The sequence below is a fragment of the Condylostylus longicornis genome, unplaced genomic scaffold, assembly GCF_029603195.1.
Source record: "Condylostylus longicornis isolate FDR11 unplaced genomic scaffold, ASM2960319v2 ptg000084l, whole genome shotgun sequence".
NCBI classification, from domain to species: Eukaryota; Metazoa; Arthropoda; class Insecta; order Diptera; family Dolichopodidae; genus Condylostylus; species Condylostylus longicornis.
The window spans coordinates 4,637,620-4,663,999 of NW_026578052.1; the positions used below are offsets into that span (position 1 = coordinate 4,637,620).

Below are 26,380 nucleotides of genomic sequence, written 5' to 3' on the forward strand. Positions count from 1 at the left end.
ACCACATGCATAGTCTGGGAATACCGAGTGTAAATTTTGTAGGGATAGTGACGAAACCATCGCGCACATTCTTAACGACTGCCCTATACTGGCAGCGTTCCCATTACTTCGGACGGGATTTCCTAAGCTTTTAGGAAGTTGTGTCCAATTCCCTAAGAGATATCCACTAACTCCTACAATAACTCTGGAATAACTGCGGTGGTTCGGAAGAAATGTCCTAATACCTCATTCGGTTCCTTTGAAATTTACAATATTTGAACACAAATTACGAATACTTTATAAGTAAATTTCTGTCAGTATGTAAAGTATTATATATTAATGTGTAAATTATGTAAAGTAAATATATATTAATGTGTATAAGTAAATTTCTGTTAATTGCTGAAAGGTAAGTACCCTATATTATAGTTGTCTACTAGATCGGCATAGACTAGACAAATCTACTAGATCACAACACATTCATAGGATTCATAGTATCAAACTTGTTTACTAAAGAAATGTTCTATAATTCAATTTAAAATCTTTAATCGTTAAGGTACCCTAAAGTTTTATAAATCTCGATAAACAATATTTTATAAGTAGATATTTACGCTCCCAGATTCGTACGTATATGTAGCTACTCAAATATTATTTATAATTTCTGTTTTCACTTTGACCTACTTAAATGAAAATAATGCAATAAAAAAAAAAAATTAAATTTACGAAATCTAAAAAACAATCAATATTTTTAAATGAAAAATCATAAAAATTTTAATAATTTAGGTTAAAAGGAAATTTATTAAAAAACCGCAGTTATAGAAAACCTTGAGTCAAGCGAAAATTAATTAATCAACGCTAAGTTATACTACATAACACAACGTCTTATATATTTATGGATGAATGTTTATAAATTTGTTTAGAAATCAGGTATTTGCCATTTTTCTTGTCTTTTTTTTTTTATTATAATATCAACGCTCTAATTAAAGTGTTTAAAATAAAATGTTAATTTTAGATTTAATAATCCTTTAGAGTTTAGAGCCCTTAATCTGTTTTTAAACGTACACATTAATATATACAATTGTTTACTACATAAAACACAATAAATATAATTAAATAATTTTGCAAAATATAATGTGTAAGTATATATTTACATATATGTAAATAAACCCTGACTCGCATAAGTGCAACGTTATATAAAGGAAAAAACTATAATCTTAAAAAAAGGAAAGCCTATTTTGTAAGTATTTACATAAGTATATATGTATATGTATGTAAAAATTATAATATCACATATGTAAATTATTTAACAGACGATATTTTAGCATATTCTACAAGTTGGAATATTTAAAATATTCTAAGTTTAGCATAATAAACTATACTTGAAATTTTTTCTTGCTTCCATATTTTAATTTATTCTTTGAGCATTTCACTTGAAATACATGTAACTACACATTCATTACCCATCTAAAATTAAACCACTTTAATAGACTTAATATAACATAAAATGGAATAACAGTTTTATGGAGGAAAAAACAAAACGGCAAAACAAAAAACGAAAACAATTTTACAACAAGTATAAATTCGTTATAAAACAGTGTAGTACAAGAAATTCTCCATTAAAATTTTAGACGCTATTTTAAAATAGTTAAAGTTTATTAACACTCATTTTATATTATGGAGTATGCATGACAGTTTTAACATAAAAATTTTGTCGTTTATCATAACAATATTGACAATAATACTTAAAAATTGGAATGTTTAAGAATATGTTAAGAGATTTTAGGAGTAGAATATAAGAAAAAAAATATTATAGTTTTTTTTTTTGCAAAAATATTCATACTGTACTAAAGTTTTTATACATAAAAGGCTCTAACTAGCATCTTTTAAAATTACAACTTTGAAGCGGTAATAATTTAGTTTTTGAAAAAAAAAATAGAACTATATTTTGTTTTGCCTTCTATTTTATGCAAATTTTGTTAAAAATTTTCTTAATATAATTTTTCCCCCAAAATTTTCTTCCATGAATATCCTCCGTAAATTCCCCCACAAATTGATATTTCTGAATCTAAAATGAGTTAAAATCAAAATTTTAATACCATACATTGTAAAATATCGGAAACAACATCGCAGCGTTTGGTTAAAATAAACAACACCGCAGAGTTTACTTCAAATGAATTTTTAAATTTATTCCAATTTATTTTTTCGAAAATAGAAATTCAGATTTGCTATCATTTAAAAAATAAATATGAAATAAGTTTTTGTTTTTTTAAACCCTTTCAATTGTTATCACATTGGTCTAAGCAAAAATACTATAATAGTACCATTTTATTAAGTCTAAATGTTAAAAGTACTCACTATGCTGGAATACTATAAGAACTAAAAAATTACAATTAACCTATCTGTAATAAAATTTCTTGACATAAGTTATACGTTTTGCGACGTTAATGATTTTGCTTGGTCCTTCAATTTTAGTTTTAATTCACATTACTATTCCAATGCGGTCTATGTTTTTAAATAAATTACTGAAAAATAGACTGTACACCAAAAAAATATAAGAAATGAAAATGAAAATTTATTATGGTAGATTTTTTTTTATTTCCATTTTAATTTACGACAAGAAAATTACACTTTTTTTTTGTATTTTCCTTTTTTTTTTTAGACATTAGGCGCATTTAAATAAGCGTTCAAACAAATAGAAATTTATGTGATAACAAAAAAAAAATTAAAATGAATTTTAAAATACAATAAACGATTAACGGTGCTTAAGTTTTTGTTATAATTTCTTGTAAAATGTTATAAACACATAAATTTAAAAAATAAGAATAAAAAATATTTACATACTTACCTTACCCCTTCTATATTGTATATAAAAATGGGATTATTCATAGCAGTAATTTTCACGATTTATTTTGAAAACAAGGAAGTATCTAGGATGTAAAAATAAATATTGTTGGTGCGGGAATTTATGATTGTTGGTGAGGGGATTTATGGCACTTTCCAAGTTTTGAATCAAAATAACAAAAAAAAAACAACAAATGAATTCAAATTTCAACTTAATCACCTTGTCGATGATTTATTTTTACAACACTTTAAACTACAATGTTAATTTATTGTAAATTAATCAAATATTTAAAATTTTACTTTGAATTTAATTTTTAAATTTTATACTTTACTGCAGATAGATGCTTTTCTTGCAGAAGACAATCACAGAATAACATTTTGTTTTTAGAGAAAAAAAAAATGAGTAAGTAATTCACATGAGTTGTTTAAAATTTTACAGTAATAATGAAAACAGTTTACAAAAAGTTAAGCTTTGTTTACACTGTTCAAATAAATGTCAAAATAATATGAAACATATTGAATGTGTTGACCGACTAAGAAAAGAGATTCTATATACCTATGTATATACAAGATTTTTTGCGAGAAATTATGTCATTGTTTCTCTTTCTAAAATTTTTTTCAAGTTTTATGCCAGACAGACCTAATATATACATATTTTAATTTGATTACGCTTGAATAAATTACGTATTCGTATATGCATCAGTTAAATATTGAATTTTAATTTGTTTTCTTTCTAGGTACTATAACTAAACTAACTGGGTCTATATAATTAAATTTTAAATTTCAAAGTATTAAGATAGTATAATCAAGCATTCATTGAATTCTTAAGAAGCTGTAAAGGGAAAAGATCGTTTTAGTTTCTTAATTTTATTAAATTATTATCTAGTAGCTTTTAGATTAGATTATTGTTAGACCCGTACTCTTAGACTACTGTTATTTTTAAATATTCTTGAAAAACAAAAAAAAAACATCTTTTCTTGTTTTGTACAGGATTTAATATCTGTATTTATATTATTATATTCATTATCATCATAATTTGCATTTATACATATGATCATATTATATTCTATTTATTTATATATTATTATATTATATTGTACATATTCAAGATAATATAAGTTATCCTTTATATTATTATTTTCAATAATAAAAAAATTCACACCTAATATTAGTTTTTCTTTTTCTTTTCTTTTCTTATTTTACGATGGGAATTGATTTCTTTTATTGCCACTTATGGGATTTTAAATGTTCAGTAAAACATCTAATATTTGATCATCCAATTTGTTTTATTGTTTTTATGAGGCATTAAAGGAGATTAAAGACGTTTGTAGAATTATAAAAAAATATTTTTTTTTTTGTTTTTTAGTTTAGAACTCTATAAATTTTCTATATATCGTCTGTATGTGTAGGTGATTCTCTAAAATTATAAAAATATAATAAATTTCATTTCTCCGATATTGGAGATTCACTTTTAGTGAAGCTCAATAAAAAGAATTTCATTTAAAAAAGGATCGCATAAAGAAATAAGTACATACGATTTTAATAAAAAAATTACAAAATAAAATTTAAAAAATTCCCTTGCTCAAATCAGAATTTAATATTACACCCATACATGAAAAATTAAGTAATAGTTCGTCTCAAAATTACTTACTAAATTTATTGGTATCGTATACTTTTTTTCGAGGTATTTTCAGAAATTTTTCGTAAAATTAATAATGTTGTATTTAATCAAGCCGTTTGCTACAATATAATTAAACTTTGTGATATTGTTTAACGTACGATTGAAAGATTAAAAAATTAAACTATGAATATATACTACATCACTATAAGTAGATCCATTACATAGATTAGCGACTAAAGAAATATAATGCTCATTAGTAGTGCAATTGCAAGATTTGTACACAAACTAAGTGTGTTTTTTTATAATTTATATTATATTGAAACATTATTCTGAATATTTAAAAGTACAAAAATAATTTTAATGTATTAATACTTAGGTAGGTGAAAAAATTTGTAATTACTGACAATAACAAAAACATACATTTAATTCATATACTTTCCAGTGCGTCTTCAAATAAATCGTTACTAGTATGTTTCTCTATTAAAAATATATTACTATGGTTGGCTTCAATGTGACGTAATAAATCAAATTGTTTTACAAAACTCTGATTGCAATTTGGACAACTTAAATCTTTTTGACCTTGTTGCTGAAGATGCTTTCGCATATGTGAATTAAATTCTTTTTCTTGAAAAAATACACTTCCAAATGATTTGGGACATATTGGACATATATAATTTTTCCATTCATTTTGGTGTTTTTCGTAATGTTTTTTATAATCCTTTGTGCTACTGAATACTTCGTTACAAATGTCACAACAAAATGATGATTCATAACTGATACATTCATCACTTCCAAAAGATGACTTTAAATTGAATTCTTGTTCTATATTATTTGTCTCTTGCTGTGGATTAATTAAAAATTCATCAAAAACAATTTCACTATCATTACTAGCTGGTAAACAAATTAATTTTGAATTTTGATCAGAATTTATAACAAATGTTTTTGTAGGACTAAAACAGTCTGGTGTTGCAATATTACTATTAGTAATAATTGAATTATCATCTTCAATAATTTCTAATAAGTTTTGATTATCCCCGTTTTTGTAGCCCACATCAATTAAATACTTTGCAGATGATTTGTTAGAATTGTTAATCTTTGAAACACCAATATTGGTGCTATTGTTTTGTTGTTCTGATTTTTGTATCTGATTGGAAACCGATTCCTCTTCTTGCAACGAAAACATCTCATGACACGGATTCTTTATAATTAAATGCCGTTTATATATGTGACATAAAAATACCTCTAATGTTTTGAAACTAATTTCACAAAATTCGCAAACAATGTAACATTTATCATTTTCAATAAATATTTCAGCACATTTTCCTCTATAATGTTTCAACTTTAAATTTTGTCCAATTTCGTTAGACCTATTTTTATTTATCAAATTCCTCGGATCTAGACCGTTATTTTTATTTTTTTTAGTACAGCTTCCAGAAACTACATTCTCATCAAGAAATTCTACAAGCAAATTTTCTGAACTCATAATTTGAAAATAGTCGATTAAATAAATTATTAAATTAAAACAAACTATAAATTTTAGTAAACAAGATTTTATATGTCTTTTGTTTTGTTTATATTTTACGTTGCAACTTTAAGTTTTTATTTATGTCATTTATGATTACTTGTACATTCTATCAATTTTACAGTGTCTGTTTTGACAATTCTATTAAAAAAAGAAATTATGGGTGGGCAAAAAACTTTGACATTTCAAAATTTATATTGAAAACATATTAAAATTGTTAAAAAAAATATTCCAACTTCAATCGTGCAGCCTATTATATTCCTATATGAACGAAACATATATGGGAATATATTATATTCCTATATTACTTGACTTAAAGCCGACTTGACTGAAGTCAATCAAAAAATTTACGTACTTGACTTGATGTTAAAAAATAATGACTTGGAACGTAAAACTAAAGTTTTCTAAAATAAGATTTCAAGTTAGTTGACATAATGAAAACGCAACTCTACTTCCGAGGTTATTTCAAATCAAGTACATAAACTGTCATATGAACTAAAAAACAAACAAATATTTTGACATTTCAATTTAACAAAATCGGTTTTTGATTTTTTGCAAAGAAACAATATTTCAGTTAAATTTTAATTCTTGACAACAAGCTGCTTTTTTATTTAATTCTTTTATAAAACTAAGAATAAAGAAAAAACGTTTACGAAACAAAACTTGTTATTTTTACGAAATCAACTAAAATGAAAAACTACGAAACTAAAATGAAAAATAACAGTATGTATAGTTGCTTTCACGAAACAAAAATTGAAATTAAATCAGTTTAATTGTTTTAAACAATAAGCCTCGAGAATATTTTTAAAATAGCTCTATTAAGGAATAACTGAGTTATTTTTGACAACGTCAAAATATATATTAAAACAAAACTTGCAAAAAGAAAAAATTTAATAATTGCGTGTTTTTTTTTTCTTGATGAAAAAAAATCACGCTCGCGATATCAATATTAATTTGAACTCTAAAATTAACCTTAATTCTTGTTTATTATTAACCTTAGTTGATTCTTTCTTCACAAAATAGAGCTATGGTCACTTTATTTTAAAATCACAGTAATTTAAAGAATCATGCGACACCGACAATACTATAAAGGTAACACTCCTTTTACACTCCTTTTGGCCATTTCATTTGAAATAGCAAGATTTTTGCCTCAAATTTAAATAACACTTATTTAGAAAGAAAAACAAAATATTCTTATAGTTAATAATATAGGTATATTTATTTCTTATTGAAGTAGTAGTAAAATGGTTTCGGTATACAAAACAAATTGAAATTGTTTTTATTCACATATCGGTCTTAATTCTTACAAAATTTATAAATAAAAATACTGTGAAATTTAAATTTTTATAAAAATGTTATTTTCCCTTTTGATTAAACTAACAATCTGTAATAGTAATTATTATTCGCAATATTTTATCCTAGTTACTAGTTTAGCATTGAAGTAATTGATTCATTTTTTTTACTAATATGATGCAAAAAGAAAATTGTTCAATATGTTCAATTTTCAAAATATTTTTTTTTATTAACGGTGTCATTGAACAACAGCAATCTGTTCAAAAAATATTACGGTGGACTTTAAACTCATCGTTTCTATTTTATAGATTTCTAATTATGTTTATGGCATTAGTCAGTAAATTACAAAAACAGGAAATAAACATGCTATTCCTATCTATTCAAATTATGAATTTAAAATTATAAAAGACAATTTAATATTATTAAATTATTATTAATTATTAAAATTATTAAATGAAAATTTTCAATGCCAAACCAGATTGTTTCTACTACTAGCATTATCGTATTATGTTCTTATATTTTTTATAAATATGTAGAGTATAAATTGCTTTCCGGCACTTCAGATGTTTTTAAATTCCCTAAAGAAAAATGCTTTTACCTGTTGGTATTCTTTTATTAGAGAGAATAATTGATAGAATGCTATATACAAGGAGTACCTATACAGAGCATAAAACAATTATTTCTTTAAGAACTTATCAAATTAAAATACCCTGATATTTAATAAAAAATAAAATAAATTGAATTCAAAAAATATTATTTTCTTTTAAGGAACAAAGATCCCTTATTTGATAAAGGTAACTACGTCTAACTTAATCATAAAAATTCAATTATATATTATGCGTAGTTATAGGTTTATGCCTTATATTTTATGTTATGTAAATTTCGTTTATATACCACTGGTTGTTACATAAATCTAGTCTGATGCTTTTAACGCATCCTATAGTGATTATTTTCGTGAACTTGAGAGAGATCACCTTTAAATGAGACTTCAATTTGAAAATCTAAATCGCGATTATTACGTTCATTGGGTTTCATTTTGAATGTGCCATATATTTCTTCATTCTTTTTCACGGTCATGTAATCATCCAAATAAAAGACGGTTTGCTTCCAATGAGTGTAGGCAGCTTCGGGTGCAGTACTAAATCCTAAACGTTTATGACATTTAGTAAATTCGATATTAAAATATGTAACCAAAGCTTGAACAAAATCATTTCGTTTTACAACTAAATGAAACGGTGATGAAAAATCCAAGTCATTTTTCTTAACTGTATATAAATCAACTTCTTTAATCATATAAGAAGTTGTAACAACTTGTTTGGCATCAACGACATCAACAAGAGGCTCAGTAATTGCTACTTTCCTTATGCAACTCATATTAAACCCATACACATCATCCCACCAATTAATTTTTTCGTCCTTATACTGCCTATCTTCAATAGCTAAAAGTATATAATATTCGTAATTAAAAAAATTAACTCTTCTCAAATAGAAGATAGAGGTTAAATTTTAGTACAATCACCTGTAATAAATAAAGTCCCACGATCAGGAAACATCATACCGTTCGATTTCAACCATTTATCACGTGCAAAGAGGACTGTGTCTAACATTGATTCATAAAACAAACAATAACCCATCCACTCAGATATTATAATATCAACTTTATCATAACCATCAGGTAATTCAATTTCTTCAATTTTTCCTTTAACTATTTTAATAACATTTTCCATTCTATTATCAATTACAACCTGTCGGGCATAATCAATAATATTGGAACAATCAACAGCTATTACTGCCGCCGCACCAGCTTTGGCTGCAAACATTGATAAAATACCGGTTCCACAGCCTACATCTAACACAACTTTATCTTTGAATAAATGCTTATTATGATATATAGCATTACGATAAGTTAATGTGCGTACTTCATCTTTAAGCATTTCTTCATGGATACCAAAGTGAGCATAAGAATCAAAATAATAATCCCTCGATGTCATTTCATCAGCAGCTAGCTTATCAACTTCGACATCAAGATTTTTGGGTGAAGAATTTTCTTCACATTTATTGTTAAGAGTTGACATATTATCCATTACTTTTTTGTTCGGCAGTTATTTAATATCCAACTATATTTATATTTCACGATCAACACTTACAGAATTATGAAATATAAATTATTGATTTTGGTTGTGAAACATTTACTTTTGGTAAATATAATTAAAACCCAATTTTTTTAAAATTCCAAATTTCAATTCTTATTTCACACGCGCTATGTTAAAATATATTAATATGTCAAATTGAAAAATAGTTTTTAGGTTATGCTAAATGATGCTCGTCAATTTGTTGACAAGCCGCCGATATTGGCAGAGTCGCTATTCACGATTATGACATTTCACCTGATGTCGTTAGTGTAGTCAAGGTAGAGTGGTTATGGGAAGATAATACTTTTCCATGATTTAGTCATTTTACTTTGTATGAATAAAAAATGCCAAATTATGGAAAAAAAAACTAGTTGTTCTGTTCTTTTATTTGATTTTTTTTATTATGGAGTGTAACATTGTCAGCTATGTAATTATTGTTTCATGAAAGGGTCTACTGTTTTTAATAGTGAACTAAGTTTTAAGAATGTTAATTTTATATCTAAAATTGGTTTTTAATTTAAACGTAAGTTATTAAGCATTTTGTCATTTAGTAATTAAGTTTTTATTTAGTAATAAACTTTTTGGATAATTTTGTAAAAAAATTTGTGAAAATTTCGAAAAATTTTATTATAACATTAATGTCACAAGTTGTGACTGTACTTGCCCCTATAAGGAAGCTTTTTCTATTATTTTTCATTAATTGCTTTTATAAGCACGCTCAACAAGTTCGAATAGCATTATATCAATATTGTGAATAGCCCAAATATATGAAAACTCTTTGACAGTTAAGCAGTCTTTGACATTAGTTATTGGGTGTAAAAGTCAAAAAACTATTTAATCAAATAAAAAAGTTTACTGTAGACAATTTTTAATTAAAAGCAACATAATAATAAACAAATAAGAAATTTTTAGAAATCTACATATGTATAATTTTAACGCAAAATAAATATAATTTTAGATTTATAAATCGCAGAATTGCTTTTGAAACTTTTTGAACTGTGGAGAAAATACAAGATTTAGGTAATTTTTAATTTCTTTTGATTTAAGTATAGGGTTTGAGAACAATGTCTAAAAAAACAATTGCTAAGTAACAAGTATTTATGTTATGTTTTGGAATAGGCACAAAAGATATATGGCTAGGCTTTATTTTACCAGCTTTAATTTTAATTGAAGTAGATATTAACTAATTAGAGTTGGCTTTGTGTTTTTGAAGAAAATTTAATTAAAATTTGAATTCAGATTCAGAACTTAGTCTATAGGTTTGTGATTTTGATCCGACAAACACATGCATTATTCTATTTACTTAGTGTATGTTATATTCTAAATATTGTTTACAAAAATAATATAAATACATATTTAATTCATTGTTAATATCCTTTATTTTTAGATTACTTCGGTATGTCAAATCAACCTGTCGTATATGAAGTTATAGAAATTGACGAGGAAATCAATGAAGATAAAAATTCTTCAATATTAGAAGAATACCAGCAGTTAAAAAATTTCAGCGCAAAATATTCAAAGCACGTAGAAGTATATTCAGATTCTGTTAATCAAAATTCTTTGCAATACGTATGTACAGAGTGCAATTTTAACATACCATTTTTCGAAAAAATATTGGACCATTTTCAAGATAGATGTGGTAAATTTGCTTACTCGATTCTTATATTAAAATATCCCAATCTGAGAGATTGTTATCATAAAATGAAATCAAAATGTTATTTAGCAAATCGTAATTCGTACATATCGTTTCAGAAAATTATATAAAAAATGTTTGCACTCCTTGGTACAGTGAAACAAAATGTGGTGATATTTATGTTGAAAACCGATGGAAAATGAAATACAAATGCGCTCTGTGTAATAAAATTTTGTTTGATACTATGATTTTCGTCCATTTATCTCAACATTTAAACGATTTTAAAAAGGATATTAAAATTAATCCTGAAATTGTAAAAACTGCGGTAGTTGTAAAAGGTGCGTAGTACAATTGTTATAAAAAAAAAGTAATTTTATCGAATCTTTTAAGAAACTGTTTAATTAATTTTTAGATAAAAAGATTTTTAAAAGGAAAGTAGTAAATGTGTATTTACACGAAAATTCAAAAAAAAAATTTTTATATTGTTGTACGTCATGCGATTACAAAAGCTTCAGTTTTCTGTCAATACATAGTCATTTGCAATCTAACGCGGAAACTTGTGGTAAAATATAAAGAAATTAAACTCTCTAACAGAAATTGTAATAAATTTTTTGGTATATATTAAAAAAAATAAAAATTTTAGGGAATGCTTCTTATGAGGTCATACTGGAAGAAAATCAAGTTGACCAACTGAGGAAGAAAGTTTGTGAGATTTTTGTAAATTTAGAAAAAATGATAACGTACGTGTGTCAATACTGTTTTGAAATTTATGCAGGAATGCAATTGATGATTGATCATTTAGCAATACACATAAACAAAGCAATTTTAAGTAAACTGGTTAAGTAGAATAACTATTAATTTATTTTAAATACATTTTTCGGTTTCAGATCAGACTTCTAATACCGAAGATATCGGATTAAAAATTGTTAAAGCACAATCTTTAGTATCAATATCCAGGAAAAAAAAATTTTCAGATAAAAAATGGGTTTTTAGGTGTCTCATATGTGAAAGAGAATTTAAACTAAATGCCTCCTTACAAGTTCATTTACAAACGAGACATTCAAGTATGAAAACATTTATTTTTCTCTTATAAGAAAATATTTCTGATTTCACAAAATTTAATTGCCTGTAGTTAAAATAAATTCAAATCCAAATAAGGAGGTTTTAGTACTGATGACAGAAAGCCCGAGCGGAAATGAGGCAGTGGTTTCGCAAAACAAAAACAAAAATTTTAACAACATATGTACCGAGATAACAAAAAATGTAAATGAAAGAACTTCATATGAAAATTCACATACTAGTGAGGATTCAAGTCCAAGAAAATTATTAGATTTTTGTAGAAGACCATTACCAAATATTATAATTAAAACTTCTCCTAACAATAAACCACTGATTGGTAACCATTATTATTTCATGTTTAATTTTATTAATGAAAGCGTGAATATTTTTTTTCTAGATAATTCTGTGATTTCTTGTAATCCAGATGAAGACCCCAATCTATATATAGCAGATTCAGATATACAACAAAATGTGGATGAAGTTTCAGTAAGCGAAAATGATGATATAATAAAAGCTGAAGCTAATGATGATTCAAGTCCTACTAAGTTATTACAATTTTGTATAGATTCAAATCTTTTACTAAGAACTTCACCTGCTGATTAGCTGTGAGCAAATTAATATTAATAGTATTAATATATAAATAATTTATTGTTTTAAATATTATATAATATTATAGAACTTTGTTTAATTTTTTTTACCTATCTAATTAAAAGCATTTTATTATGTACAATCAATGTCTGTAAAGTAAAAAAATTCAAATTTATCTGCATTGATTTTTAATGTTTATTTAAAAGAACAATTGCATAGCTCGTAATCTTTTTTTAAAAAAGTAAAAGTTCTTAATAAAGTTTAATTAAGTAATGTTAAGAGTTGGGTTCTAAATTTAATTGAATTGTGTACATAAAATCCTATAAATTAATTGAAAAGCACACCGCATGTAGAAGGGGATCTTAGAAAATAAATGCTAATTGTTTTTGTTTTTTTAAATTTTGTACTAAGAAAAAACGGAAAAAATTTATTTTTTCATTATACATATTGCTTTTCAGACGAACAACTAAGTAATTCTTTATTTTCTTCAAAGAAAAATTTATCCTTTTAGAATTTGAGAGTAAACCCCTTTAATTTTACATTTAAAATTTCATTTTAAAATGCAACGGAAAATTATTTAATAATTAATTCATTATTTAATAATTAAATTAAAATAACCTTAAAAGTTCAAAAGATTTAACTAAAGTATGCACCGTGTTATATTTAACAGGCGGTGTAATTGGCACATCCCTACCTTTAAATAAAAAACTAATGACATCTACATTTATTGACAGCTATCTGACATTACTAAATAAGTAAATATTTGGACATGCAAGAAATCATAGAAAATAGAAGATAACGAATATTTTCTTTAATTTTCAATTTACAATGCCATTTTGAACATAAGGCATTGAAAATTGTAATTTGTAAAGTGGTGACAATATGGAAGAAATTATCTATTCGGAAAATTCTGATAAAGAAATCTCAGAAAATAATATTAGTTTTCATTTGAATGCTTCAGGAGCAGTAAATCATGTGAAAGATGCTACATATTTTGCTAAATTAGATACACCAAAGTTATATGAATGTTCCGTATGTGGAAAAGAAGTTAAAAATTTTTTTAGTTTGGGTCGTCATATTGTAAGATTTCATGCAAAAGATACTTTATTGTACAAATGTAAAATATGCAAGAAAAAATTTAGGACAGGGTTTTCTTATAATGGTCATCAATGTACAAAAATATGCTTGAGTGACTATCAGGAACAATCTAAAAATGATAGTATAGAATATATTGAGATTAAGTCATCTAATAAGGTTGAAGGGGAAACTTATACATGTAAGATTTTTTTTCTTTTAAGTTACTAAAAATTATCCGAGCTATTTTTTTAAGCTAACAGTGTCATTGGTTTACCACTAAAAAATGAAAGATTGCTGGCCCATATCAATTCAGTCAATTGCAAAGCTAAAACTAAAAACCTGTTTAATGATCTCGAACCTAGTGGTGCAAAATCAATCAGAAATCCAATATATGACAAAGAATGCAACAATACAAGTAGCGAATGTGAAACATTGAATATTGAGAAAATTGATACAAGAAAGGAAATATCCTCAAATCATACTAAAACGTCGACAGCTCTTAATTCAACGGGATCAAAATCAAATAGAGTCATTAGTACACATAGTTCACATGATTTAAAAGATAAAATTGATCTTGTGAAACAAGAGTATTTGGAAACTTTAAGGGTTCTTGAATTAGGTAAGTACTAATGAATAGTTTTTTTAATATATGACTTTTGGTTAATTTTTTTTAGCTAAAAAAAACAGTGAAAAGTTGAAAAAAGTCTTGTGTGAGTTAGGAGAAAACGTAGAAAAACTTTCGCCCAGAAACGAAAATTGTTTAAACTCAAGTAATGTAGTGGAAGAAAACTGTTTAAATGTTGAGCACCAACAGAATAAAGAGCAGATTGATGATGAAATTTGCACGGAAAAAACGCAAGAATCGTTTTCTATGTTACATGAAATAAGCAAAATAAGTTATTGTGATTCCCAAGAATATGAATTTAGATTGGAAAAATGTGATTATTTTAGTAGTGAGGATTTTGGAGACGATTATAGTATCAATAAAGTTGAAAATGTAACTTGTTTTGAAACACTTCATCATGATTTAGAACACCAAAATAAAGGCATTACTGATTATGACAACTTCAATAACAATAGGACAATAGAACCGGAAAAAAAATTGAAATTGGAAGTAGAAATTTTAGTGGACACAACTTCAAATGAAGAACAATTCTTACATGCCGATTTCACTGAAAATAAAATTTCTGACAATTATGAATCAGTATTCGAAGAATGCTCTGCTCTGTATGAGGCCGAATATATAGATGAGTGTACAGAAGAATTGAGTGCCAGAGAAATAGAAGATGTTGATACCAAAAATGAAGATGAACAAAATCCAATAGATTGTTCTGAGATTAAAGAAGACGCTGATGTTATATCTTCAAAAGGAAAATATAATGATAAATTCATGAGTTTTTTATATAAATCTTTAATGAAGAAAGAACTACAGCGGGATAAAAATCCAAGAAAATTGAGAAAACAGAAAAATGTTAATAAGTTTCCAGAAATACAAAACAGAAGCAAACAATTGTTCGATTTGGACACTGACGAAAAAATGAATAACACGGAAGTTGAGGATCTATCTAATTTGAAATCAACAAGCAATGAAATTTCTGAAAATCGTTTTGGAACCGCAAATAAAAAAACGAGATATTTATGCTTATATTGTGATAAGGCATTTGCAAATAAATCTACATTAGACATTCATTTACGATCTCATACTGGAGAAAGACCATATAAATGTTCCTATTGTGAACGAAGATGCTATGATCGTGCATCATTGGATATACATGAAAGACGTCATACTAATGATCGCAGATATAAATGTGAGTTTTGTGTAGAAAAATTTTTTACTTTATTTGAAAAAAAAAGGCATCAATTTACTTGGCATCAAAATAATTCTAAAAGAAATATGAAAAATGTTGGTGCTTTACGGCACAACATGTCCTATGATCAGAAACGGGAATTCGGTCCAAGAGCTTTGTTAGGAGATGATGGCTTATATCATTGTAAAATGTGTGACAAAATTTGCTTAACAGCGAAAACCATGCGTAAGCATACAGCATTACATTTAAATGGCAAAGCATGTCCCTTATGCTTCAAAGTTTTTGCTTATGAATCTACCTTACAAAGACATTTACTTGTACCTCACGAAGAGAAAAATTATATGTGTGCTTTTTGTGGAAATCGATATGCTTCTACTGCTTCATTAAAAGCTCATTTAAAAGTTCATAGTGAAGATGCAATAAAGTGCTCATTGTGTCCAAAAATTTTTGGTACATTTTACAATTTCGATCGTCATATGTTACACAAGCATAAATTAAAAAATTGGCGTAAGAGTTGTGTTAATACTCAGATCTTTACTATAGAACAAGAATAAATTAAAATTTGAAAAAAAAATCACGTTAAATAGAAAATTATTTATAAATAGTAATGAATTTACTTTATTTTTAATTAGATACATGATTGAGATTCATTTTGAAATTCCTTATTCATTAGGAAAATAAAAGGTCCCATTAAAAATTTGATATACGAGTTGGTAAAGCTTTACCATTACTATTCGCAGATGTTTTATTGTTTGTACTATCATTTTCCGTTGATTGCATTGTAACGGATGAATTTCTTGAATATGATGAAGCTGTTGTTGGTTTAACAGTTTTCGTAAAATTATTAAGTTGTGAAACAAATTTAAATTCTTCTTTAAACTCTTGTTTAAACGGCACCTAAAAATATTTTATTTTGAATTTTTAAAATTTTATAAAATATAGAATTATTAAACAGGCATACATGTGCTTTCCGTGATTGCCTAAAAACAGCAACAGTCCAATCAACCAAACCGTAAAAAAGAGCTATAATACTTCCAATAGACAACACAAAGTATACACCACCTAAGTTATCCATATCTAATTCTGCAGCTTCACTTTGTTCTTTTTTAGCCTAAAAAAAACGTAATCAAAATTTTTAAAGATTTATTTTATAATATAAAGACCGAGCATCCACTGGTGCCAACTTCCTTCCACCATTTGTTTTTCATTTTACTTATAACACCACTCTCTTGTAATTCTAATAACGCATGATTAAGTTTATCTCTATATGGTGAATCTACAATTAAAAATTGCTTATACTTTCAAGGAAAATTAAAAAAAGTAAAATAGAATTACTTTTTTTCATTGCTATTCCATAACCTTTCTCATCTAATAGCGATCCAATTTGTGTTAAATTACATTTTCTATAAATATTGTATTCAATTGAAGTTGATTCCATAAAAAAAGCATAGTTTTCATTTAAAACTTTTTCTACAGCTTCTACATTATTTTTTAATAAAAGATGCGGATTATTTGTTAAGTATTCATTAATTTTCATGTATGTTGGTTCATCTGAAACCTAAAATGGTTATTGAAAAAAATGCTCACTATAAAATTGAAAAAAGAAATTACCTGAAAGAATGTGCGAGTTGCACCGTTCGCCACAGTACCATACTTTACGTTACCCTTATTTTCAGCTAAATCGTTAACATCATTTATTGGACTACTCAATGATTCGACTGTTAAAAACGCAGCTAAATTAGCAGTATATGATGAAACCATAATCAATGTGAAAAACCACCAAATTGAGGCTACAGTTCTAGTTGACGGAGCTCTTAATTGTTTAAATAAATTAGTTATTAAAACCATATATTTTTTACTTTATATCAATACTAATTTTTTTCTCAATTAATCAATTACGTACTTGGGCGCAATTTCTGAACCCTCTTGCAATAGAGCTCCTGTTGAAAACCACAGTGAATTACTAAAACTGAATTGATTTTCTAATTCAATTGGTTTTTCAATGCACGGGTACGGATTATCCCATTCCATTGGCGATAATCGCGCTAATATAAATAAACTTAAAGATACGCCTAAATATGCTAAACCAAGATACATCCAAACTTCTTTCGAGAATGGGTCCATGAAAGAAAACAATTTTGGTGGTTCTTTCTGTGGTTTTTTATATAGAATTGCAATACCTTAAAAAAAAATCGGATTTGTAATATTTTTATATAACATAAACTTTATTAATTGTTACCAAGATTCATAAAAGGTATCGTAAAATCAACTCCAGCTTCACGTTGAGAAGTAATTGTTAAATCAGTAATTGCTAAATCAACTCTCTAAAAGCGAAAATTATCAATATTTAATTAATGATCCAATTGTGTTTTAATTATTTTAGAAGATATTATGACGATAAAGTAATAAGCATGTACAAGTAAGAAAAATTTTAAAAACCTTAAAAATAAATAATCTTAAAGATTCTAAATATCATTTTAAACACCTACACCTTCCATTATTTCACGAATCATTCCTGTTGATGTATTTGTCTCAACATTATAAGCACCGTATTGATTATCCTTGTGTATTTGAAATGTATAATTGAAACCAAGTTTCTCAGCTAATCTTTGTATTAACTCAACACCGAAACCTTCATAACGATCATTACCAACTAATTTTGTAGTTGATGATTTTAACATACCATATGGATTACTCTAAAAATATATAATTATAAATATATATCTTAAGATTATAATTAGGCACACATAAGATTTAAAAAAAAAACTTACCAAAGCAGTTAATACTATAAATGATTTATTCACTAATGATAATTCATCATTTGTTTCTAATTGAACAGCTTCCGGTACATATCTTTCAAATTCAAGCTCTGAACTTGGATCTAAATCAGTGGACCATGTTCCAATTTTTACTAAACCAGATGTTGTCATTTCAATTAATTCTAATTGAAATTCATTTCGTATACCATTTTCAAATATTATTTTGCCGGTTACACCATCCATTGTTTTCTACAAATTATATAATATTCAAATGTGGGGGACTAACATGGATTAGATTTTACTAAAATAGTTTTCTTACCAAACCTATTAGATTCAATAATGTATAACCATTTTTCCAATGACTTTCACTATTACAATCTATCATTTCTTGTTGAAATTGAAAATCTTCAGATGTTTTTGCAAATAATTTAACGCCATCATATAATAAAGCCATATCAAGTGTAATAGGACATGATACTAAAACAGAAAACCAAAAAAAAAAATTATTACAAAAATTAAAACAATTTTTATAAAAGAATAGGTATTTTACCATTACGAAATTCGATTCCTTCATCATAACCCAAAGTTTTTATTAATTCTTTAACTTCCTCATTTTCTGGTGATACAATACGGAATCCAGTTATATTTGCTTCACTAAATTGTATTTGTTCTAAATTAATTGAATGAAAATCTAAATTTCCAATTATATATTTATATTGATCTGTTATTATGCCAATTTGTTGAGCCTAAAATTCAAAATTTTTAATAATATTCTATATACGTATATATTTTGAAATTTAATATTATCATATACTTGTATTAAAAGTTCTGGTAATGTTTCAATTGAACCAATTATTACAACACTATTATCTTTTGATGTTCGAATTCTTCTTAAAACACTACGATAATTTCCATATAATTGTAAATCATATTTTCTAATTGTTATTATTGGACCATCTTGATCAAATAAATTTGTTATTTCATTAACAATTGTTAAATATTCACTTGATTCATATAATATTGTAAAACTTGGCCAATTATATGCTTTTATAACAGCTTGTATTGCTCTTGCTAATTGTAATGGATTTGGATACATATTAATACGTGGTGAAAATGGATTTTCTTCCATACGTAAATCAATAAATGGTATTTCTTTTGTATCACATATATTCATAACATGTTTTGCTGTATTTCTTGCTGTTGGACCAAATATACCACTAATACCAGTCTAAAATAACACAAAAGAATTATGTATATATTTTTTGTATTGTGATAAAAATTTTTTTGAATTCATTTACTCTTAACATTTTGCATAATTTCTTTGATGTTTCATATATATTTCCATATTGAACAGAATCAGTATAATCTCTAATTGGTATACTTAAATCACGATTTGCTACATCAACTGCTTTTCGAAATACTTTTCGAATATCATCATTTTTAGTATCAGTAAGTAAACCTGAAATTGTTCGAATATTAAGTAAGTATATCTGACATTTTGTTTTTAATAAAATATTGTTTGATTGAACCAAATTGGCGACTTTTCTTAAAAATTAAAATACTAAAATAATAATGGATAGTTATATTTTGATTAGGTACAATAAATTTGGATTTAATTTAAAAAATTCACGATATGTGAATAAATTAATTCGAAAAAACAAAAACTAACATTTTTCGACCTTTCTATTAAACTTAACACATAAGAGATAAGAAACGTTTAAACCTTTACATATACATACATACGTATATATGTATAGTTACATAATATATTCGAAAATTATAATAAAAAGTGTAAGTTGCGTTAGAATTTCATAAAATATTATTATAATCATTGAACTAAGATTGAAATTATACAAATATGACTACATTAAAAGATAACCTTATTTATTGAAAAAAAAAATATCAGTAAACAATTTGAAAGAAAGAAATAACCGATAGAATACCATAGAATTTAAATATAATGTAATAATTAGGATAAATGCACGAGAGTTTTGTTCATGTTTCTAAATTAATAACAAATTTTAACATTTCAGGTGTTATCCTGGAATAAAAGTATCAGAATTGTCTAAAAATGATTTAATTGTTGCGAAAATTTTTGGAATTCACTAGGAAATTGGACATTCCAAATAAATTGAATAAATTGATTTATTTCTGTGGGTTTAATAAAATTGTTGACTAATTTTAGTTATACATAATATTTTTAATTAACAATTTGATTTTAATTAATTATTGAATATTTATTTGTGACTTTATAACCCCTTTTCTGATAAATCAGTTTTGCTAAGTAAATTTCAATACAAACATAAACAAACGCGAAAAATAATAATATTTTGTATATACATACATACATACGTATGTATGTATATGCAATATAGGCATTTATTTATAGTTGGAAAGACGACATACTATAATAAAAAATATTTATAAATTATATTTGGGCATTTGAAATTGGTTTTTTTTTTTTCGTGATTATAAAGAAGATCAACATTTTATTAAAATTAATGTTTTTTTTTAGATTACTCACTTATTAAAATTTACGTTTTAATAAGTAATGTGTTTGAATATGTATATATATACCTGGTAGTATATGTTGGTACAATAAATATAACAGTGCGCACAATATGTGAACTATTCTTTTGGCGATCATTACAAAAAAAAAAAAAATTAAATTGGAATTTCCTTGAAAAAGTTTTTTTCATTTCTGGAATCATAAATTTTATATGGGAAACATTCATATGTACCTTCATTTACACATATATGTATATATATATATTCTGATGCGAACTTTTAACTCACCTAATGTGATTTCATTGTGAAAACCAGAAAATCTTCCACCATAAGATTGTGCTCCAGATACTTCAGATTGTTTTAGATAACAATGAAAAATGAAAATTATTAATAATAATAATTTCATCTTATTCTTATTGATTTTCGCTTTTTTTTAAATTAATTTTAAAAATTTAATTAATATAAAATTAAATTTTCTTCCGACATTATATTTTAAATTAAATTTTGTTCTTTTCTAAGCAATTAATGAATTTTAACTAAATGATCAGCTCTCATAAATTCGAAAAAAAAAAATTGAGATTTGAGTGAAAAAAATAATTTTTTTTATTATTTTTTTTTTTTTGGAAAAAAGTGATAAGACGTTTTTGTATTATTTTGTCAGATTGTTTTGTTAAATTTTTATTGAATTTTGTCTGACGCTGGTTTTTTTTATAAAAATTAATAAATCTACTCAAATATAAAAATTAATTATAATATTAGTAATGTGTACATATATACTTTACAGTGACATACAGAAGATCATATTTTTGGAATTACAAAAGTAAACTACTCGTACTTTTTTTTTTGGGGGGCGCTATTTTAAATAAAAAAAATTTTATACTCATTAGAATTACAAAAATTGCCTTCTGTGTATCACTATAAACACTATACGCAATGGTATTAGATTAAAGGATTTCATTATTAAATTATTATTTCGAATATTTTTAAGTATAACAAAAGATTTGAATTATTTTAATATTCGTAAATTTGGAAATGTTTGTTTGATATTCATTATTTTTATCATTTAAATTGGTATTATAATAAATTGGTATTAATAAAATTGAAAAATTTATTTGAACCATTATTAATATTATTGATAAAATTCAAAGAAATGAAAAGATACGGACGGGTTAATGTTGTATAAACTAAATAACCCAAATGGGTCAAAACAATATTTTTAAATTGGGTCAAAATATTTTAGTAATATTTGCATATATTTAAAAAAATTGAGTATTATTGATAATTGAATATTTTGAATTTATTAAAATTTATGATTAATATTCAAAATTCACTAATAATTTTCTTTATTGGTTATTGAATATTTATAACATAATAATAAATGCATATATGTATGACATTAAAAATTTTTAAAATATACTTAATATTACAAAATACAATTTTTAAATTATAGGTAATCGGCTATACGAAAGTAAATTTTTTTTTTCATGTGAGAGTTAAAAATGAATGAGAAAGTTATTTTTAAATATTTTAAATTGTTTTTTTTTATTATTTTCTTAAATAACATTTTCTCCGTCTCTCTTAACAGACTAGAATTTTGTTTCTTTAGAAATTTTATTTTTATTTATTTTTGTATTAAAAAACAAATATACAAAGTAATTTTATGTTTATTAAATTAATTAAAAGAAAATTTTTTATTGAGTATTTAATAATAAGAGGATTTAAATATATATATATATATATATATATATATATATATATATATATATATATATATATACATATATATGTAAATATATATATTGAAATCAATTAATATAATTTATTAAAAATTTAAAATTATTCTAAATGAACAAAATAAATTTCTTTTATGAATTCTCAATTTAAAGAAAATATAAGTGAAAAATTTTTAAATTGTAATTATAAAATGTATATTAATTTTTATAATTATATAGCATAGTAGCTAAGATTAAGTAGCCTTAATTTTAAAAAATAGTAAATATTTTTTTCTTTGTTGAAATCATATAGAAAAATGTGTAGCCTCTATTTTTGAATTTCATTCATTAAAATTTAAGAAAAAATGTAAACATTTTTGATATTTTATACATGGTTCTTGTATATATAAGTGTGCGTACTATTTTATTTATGGAGAATTCGTAATAAAAGATAAAATAAAGATGGAAAACCCCTTTATCTATAATAATTTCTATAATATATAAAAACCATTAAAATATTTTTTTTTTTTTTTTGCTTAGGTGTATTTTTAAAATTTTTATTCAGTAATGATTTCAATAGATTTAATAATCAAGAGATTTTTAAAATTCTAATATACTGCTAAAAAATAAAATGGTGTAATTGTATAAAAACGGGAATAGAGTTGCCGTGTCAGTTTTGCGATACATGTGTGATTGAATGATTTTAAGAGTTGTATGGTAATTGCCATATTGTTTTTCGTTATATGCATACTAAAATATGTCAACAGTCACTTACCTAGAAACTATTGTTTGTACAAATTTAATTTTTTCGAAAAATAATCTTAGAAAAACAGAACTATTAATATTAATATTGTATTTTTTGGCAACTTTCTCTTTAGATAAGAAACAAGTAACTGAATAATATTACTGAAGTTTATGTTGGCTTGAAAATAAAGAAAATAATCATGAAAAATATCGAACAAAAACAAAAAAAAAAGTAATATTTTATAAATTTTAATTTATTTTTTAAGAAAAAAAGCTATTGAATAGCAAGTAATAATGTAAATTTTCAAATTTATATTATATACGCACTAGAACATTATTTTAAAAAAAATTTATACAATTTACCTATATATATATATATAAATTTCTAAAGCTAAGTAAAATTTAGTACATACATATTTTAAATTATTAAAAATAAAAACTATAAAAAAAAGAATATTTGAAAATAAAAACTCTAAATCATTATTAAAGTGACCATACGCGTACATAATCTATTTTAAGTGCAGTGTCTTCACCTCTCCAAGTTGGATACCAATCATCTTTTGCTTGCCAAAATTTGAGTTCATTTTTTGGATCATAATTTTTCCATGGTTTATCTATACAACTATCAGGAAAATCTGATAATCCGCCAGCAGAAACTCCAAATGATAAGTAAAACTTATTATTAAAGAAAAAGAAAAAATTCTATTAAAATTTAAATGGAAAAAAAAAAAAATTCTCTTTCATACTTTTTGATCGAATGGTGCCATGTTATTTTCACTATTATTCCAATATTTTGCACTTTCTATATTTAAATTAATTGCTTCATTTTTAAATCTATCATAAAGTGTAAAATATTCTTGATTGTCAACTTTAAATTTAATTAAGTTCTCTTTCCAAATTACTTCATAAATATGATAATCATCTCCAAAATGTTTTATATTGCTTTTTAAAAAAGATTTCATCCATTTTTCTCTATATTGTTCACCTCCAACTAAAACTACACCACCAAAAAGTTTAAGTCCACCAATTTTTTCAATTTTTCCCTCTTGTTTTGAATTCAATTTTTCATTTCCTCTAATAAATGCTAAACGTATTTGACCAGATTCATAATCATAATCTCCATAATAATTATTTAAAGGCTCTAAAAATAATTCTAAAAATGATAAGGTAAATGCGAATAAGTAAATATAAATACATAAAATGTAGGTGAACAAAAGTTTTATGTAAATACAAAATAAACTTACGTGGAAATAACCAATCACCTTTAGGTAATTTTGCTTTTATTTGAATTTTTCCATATTTAAAAGAAAAATGATTTTTGGTTGTTATACGAGACGAAACTATAGGAGGTAATATGTTAAAAGAATGAGCTACTCTTCTACAATCGAAATGTTTACCAGTACAACTGTAAATAAGAATAGAAAATAAAATAAATTTGATAAATAGTAGTTGTATAGTTGACCAATTATATTAATCGGTAACGAACCATCTGAAAAAGATTTGTGAAACTGATACCTGGATTAATTCCTAATTGAGAAGCGGTAAAACAGATTGTTTTGTTCAATTCAGATTTGAGATTATTTTTGTTGAGATATATATACACATTGTACATGAAAAGGAAACATATAATGCGTGTGTGATAATGTACAATTGGTATTTCTTAACTAGGTGTGGAACAAGGTAAGATCGTAGAGCTTTCCTTAAAAATGAGATATTTTTATAGAAAAGCTTGTGCCTGTCTGTCTTATAAAACATTTAAATTTATTATGGACCTCAAGTAAATCGCAAATAAATTAGGATTTAAAATAAATTTTGTGAAGAAATAAAGTCAGAATGGCTGCAAGAGTCATGGTGCTTTTCGAGAAAAATATGTATGTAAAATAATAACAATAGTAATATATAAGTATAAGATATAAGTTCTGCATTAAATATTATTAATTACAAATACATACAATTTATATACATAGTAGTAAATATATTATTAATATTTTGTTAAATTATATGAAATTATATTTTAAAACTTACTTAGTTCCTAAATCTAATGTACCCCTTCGAATTCGATTTTCATTAAAACCTTGCATTTCTGTTAATAATTTTGGGAGAATAAATAGAATACCGTCTCTTATATATATATTTTGTGGAAAATTTTGAAATGATGCAAAATCATTATCGTGGGTATCTGATGGTATTCGTATATCTAAATCCCATTTGCTCCAATTAAATACATTAAAATTATCTTCAAAAATTAATTTATCCTTATCATTTATCATTATTTCACCTTCTTTATTTATTGGATTATATTTCTTTTTAGATCGAAAAAAAGCATCTTTTTGTGGTGCCATGTCGTTTTCAGTTATGTTACCCATTCCTTTTGTTCTATATTTTGAATATTGCATTTTATAATTTGCAATTATTTTATAAATATAAAATCCGATATTACAAAATTTTAATGATATTTCAGTTTTCCACCTTTTTCTATGAGTTTCATAATATAATGACTTAAATATAAACTTATGAACTCGATTTTCGTTACATGTGAATTTGCATGATATATTAACATTAATAAATTGATGATCTTCATCTTTAATATTAAAAGTAAAAATTGAAAAATTAATTTAGTTTTTTTATGTAAAACTATAAAAGGTCAGGTCACTATAAAAATTATATTCAATATTATATAACTTTAATATGCAATATTAATAAATATTATACAAGTAATTTTCAAATATTCATAATATGCGATACTAAAAAGACTAAGAATAATAAGCAGTAAAATATTAATTAATATTTAATATAAATAAAATATTTAATATAAATAAAAACTACGGTAGGCTAGTCACCTACCTAGCTAACTCTCTATGACTATAGAAACTAGGACATGATAGATATCATGCACTAGCCCTATACTCCTTATAGGAGTGAAGAAGGAAAAAAAAAAAATTAGTTAATTAATATTATTTTAAATTTTTATACTAGTTAAATAGTTTTTATGTATAATATCTGTTTTAGATTAGCGTAGATTCCTCTTATAGTATGCACCAAAAATAATTTCGCCTAAATTCGACCATTTATTCGTACATTTCAAGCATCTTCTTATTTTATTGATT

At 24.6% G+C, this 26,380-nt stretch overlaps 5 protein-coding genes across 5 annotated transcripts; 2 read left to right on the top strand and 3 right to left on the bottom strand.

Annotated features, from left to right (window-relative positions):
• Nucleotides 1-7,990: 7,990 nt before the first annotated feature.
• LOC129613578 (protein arginine N-methyltransferase 1) lies at nucleotides 7,991-9,528 on the bottom strand. The gene is made up of 2 exons (XM_055527708.1): nucleotides 8,773-9,528; nucleotides 7,991-8,692 (listed from the first exon to the last, which is right to left on the bottom strand). The coding sequence occupies exons 1-2, from the start codon at nucleotides 9,335-9,337 to the stop codon at nucleotides 8,181-8,183; spliced, it is 1,077 nt and encodes a 358-aa protein (XP_055383683.1). The 5' UTR covers nucleotides 9,338-9,528; the 3' UTR covers nucleotides 7,991-8,180.
• Nucleotides 9,529-10,254: 726 nt separating this feature from the next.
• Nucleotides 10,255-13,002, top strand: LOC129613577 (zinc finger protein 423-like). Its single transcript, XM_055527707.1, has 8 exons — nucleotides 10,255-10,405; nucleotides 10,773-11,024; nucleotides 11,138-11,356; nucleotides 11,431-11,580; nucleotides 11,662-11,847; nucleotides 11,906-12,082; nucleotides 12,151-12,414; nucleotides 12,475-13,002. Exons 2-8 carry the CDS (start codon nucleotides 10,784-10,786, stop codon nucleotides 12,678-12,680), a joined length of 1,443 nt encoding a protein of 480 aa, XP_055383682.1. The 5' UTR covers nucleotides 10,255-10,405; nucleotides 10,773-10,783; the 3' UTR covers nucleotides 12,681-13,002.
• A 433-nt stretch (nucleotides 13,003-13,435) lies between these two features.
• On the top strand, nucleotides 13,436-16,141 carry LOC129613576 (zinc finger protein 254-like). Its single transcript, XM_055527706.1, has 3 exons — nucleotides 13,436-13,941; nucleotides 13,996-14,361; nucleotides 14,417-16,141. Exons 1-3 carry the CDS (start codon nucleotides 13,548-13,550, stop codon nucleotides 16,102-16,104), a joined length of 2,448 nt encoding a protein of 815 aa, XP_055383681.1. The 5' UTR covers nucleotides 13,436-13,547; the 3' UTR covers nucleotides 16,105-16,141.
• On the bottom strand, nucleotides 16,135-21,325 carry LOC129613575 (glutamate receptor ionotropic, kainate 2-like). The gene is made up of 14 exons (XM_055527704.1): nucleotides 21,106-21,325; nucleotides 19,608-19,768; nucleotides 19,124-19,537; nucleotides 18,860-19,055; nucleotides 18,629-18,786; nucleotides 18,322-18,558; nucleotides 18,040-18,246; nucleotides 17,790-17,874; nucleotides 17,454-17,730; nucleotides 17,162-17,363; nucleotides 16,886-17,108; nucleotides 16,714-16,826; nucleotides 16,512-16,661; nucleotides 16,135-16,447 (listed from the first exon to the last, which is right to left on the bottom strand). Exons 1-14 carry the CDS (start codon nucleotides 21,221-21,223, stop codon nucleotides 16,241-16,243), a joined length of 2,748 nt encoding a protein of 915 aa, XP_055383679.1. The 5' UTR covers nucleotides 21,224-21,325; the 3' UTR covers nucleotides 16,135-16,240.
• A 2,431-nt stretch (nucleotides 21,326-23,756) lies between these two features.
• On the bottom strand, nucleotides 23,757-25,639 carry LOC129613591 (beta-1,3-glucan-binding protein-like). The gene is made up of 6 exons (XM_055527722.1): nucleotides 25,552-25,639; nucleotides 25,299-25,509; nucleotides 24,518-24,678; nucleotides 24,337-24,426; nucleotides 24,020-24,075; nucleotides 23,757-23,948 (listed from the first exon to the last, which is right to left on the bottom strand). The coding sequence occupies exons 1-6, from the start codon at nucleotides 25,637-25,639 to the stop codon at nucleotides 23,757-23,759; spliced, it is 798 nt and encodes a 265-aa protein (XP_055383697.1).
• Nucleotides 25,640-26,380: the final 741 nt, after the last annotated feature.

Coding starts and splice junctions, on each gene's coding strand:
- LOC129613578 (XM_055527708.1), bottom strand. CDS start 9,337: ATGGATAATATGTCAACTCTTAACAATAAATGTGAAGAAAATTCTTCA. Junction 8,693..8,772: donor TGGGACTTTATTTATTACAG/GTGATTGTACTA, acceptor ATATACTTTTAG/CTATTGAAGATAGGCAGTAT.
- LOC129613577 (XM_055527707.1), top strand. CDS start 10,784: ATGTCAAATCAACCTGTCGTATATGAAGTTATAGAAATTGACGAGGAA. Junction 11,025..11,137: donor CCATTTTCAAGATAGATGTG/GTAAATTTGCTT, acceptor ATATCGTTTCAG/AAAATTATATAAAAAATGTT. Junction 12,083..12,150: donor TTTACAAACGAGACATTCAA/GTATGAAAACAT, acceptor AATTGCCTGTAG/TTAAAATAAATTCAAATCCA.
- LOC129613576 (XM_055527706.1), top strand. CDS start 13,548: ATGGAAGAAATTATCTATTCGGAAAATTCTGATAAAGAAATCTCAGAA. Junction 13,942..13,995: donor TGAAGGGGAAACTTATACAT/GTAAGATTTTTT, acceptor TATTTTTTTAAG/CTAACAGTGTCATTGGTTTA. Junction 14,362..14,416: donor TTTAAGGGTTCTTGAATTAG/GTAAGTACTAAT, acceptor AATTTTTTTTAG/CTAAAAAAAACAGTGAAAAG.
- LOC129613575 (XM_055527704.1), bottom strand. CDS start 21,223: ATGAAATTATTATTATTAATAATTTTCATTTTTCATTGTTATCTAAAA. Junction 17,875..18,039: donor TTCGTGAAATAATGGAAGGT/GTAGGTGTTTAA, acceptor TTTCGCTTTTAG/AGAGTTGATTTAGCAATTAC. Junction 17,731..17,789: donor GATACCTTTTATGAATCTTG/GTAACAATTAAT, acceptor TTTTTTTTTAAG/GTATTGCAATTCTATATAAA.
- LOC129613591 (XM_055527722.1), bottom strand. CDS start 25,639: ATGGGTAACATAACTGAAAACGACATGGCACCACAAAAAGATGCTTTT. Junction 24,427..24,517: donor AGGTGATTGGTTATTTCCAC/GTAAGTTTATTT, acceptor TATCATTTTTAG/AATTATTTTTAGAGCCTTTA. Junction 23,949..24,019: donor TGGCACCATTCGATCAAAAA/GTATGAAAGAGA, acceptor TTTAATAATAAG/TTTTACTTATCATTTGGAGT.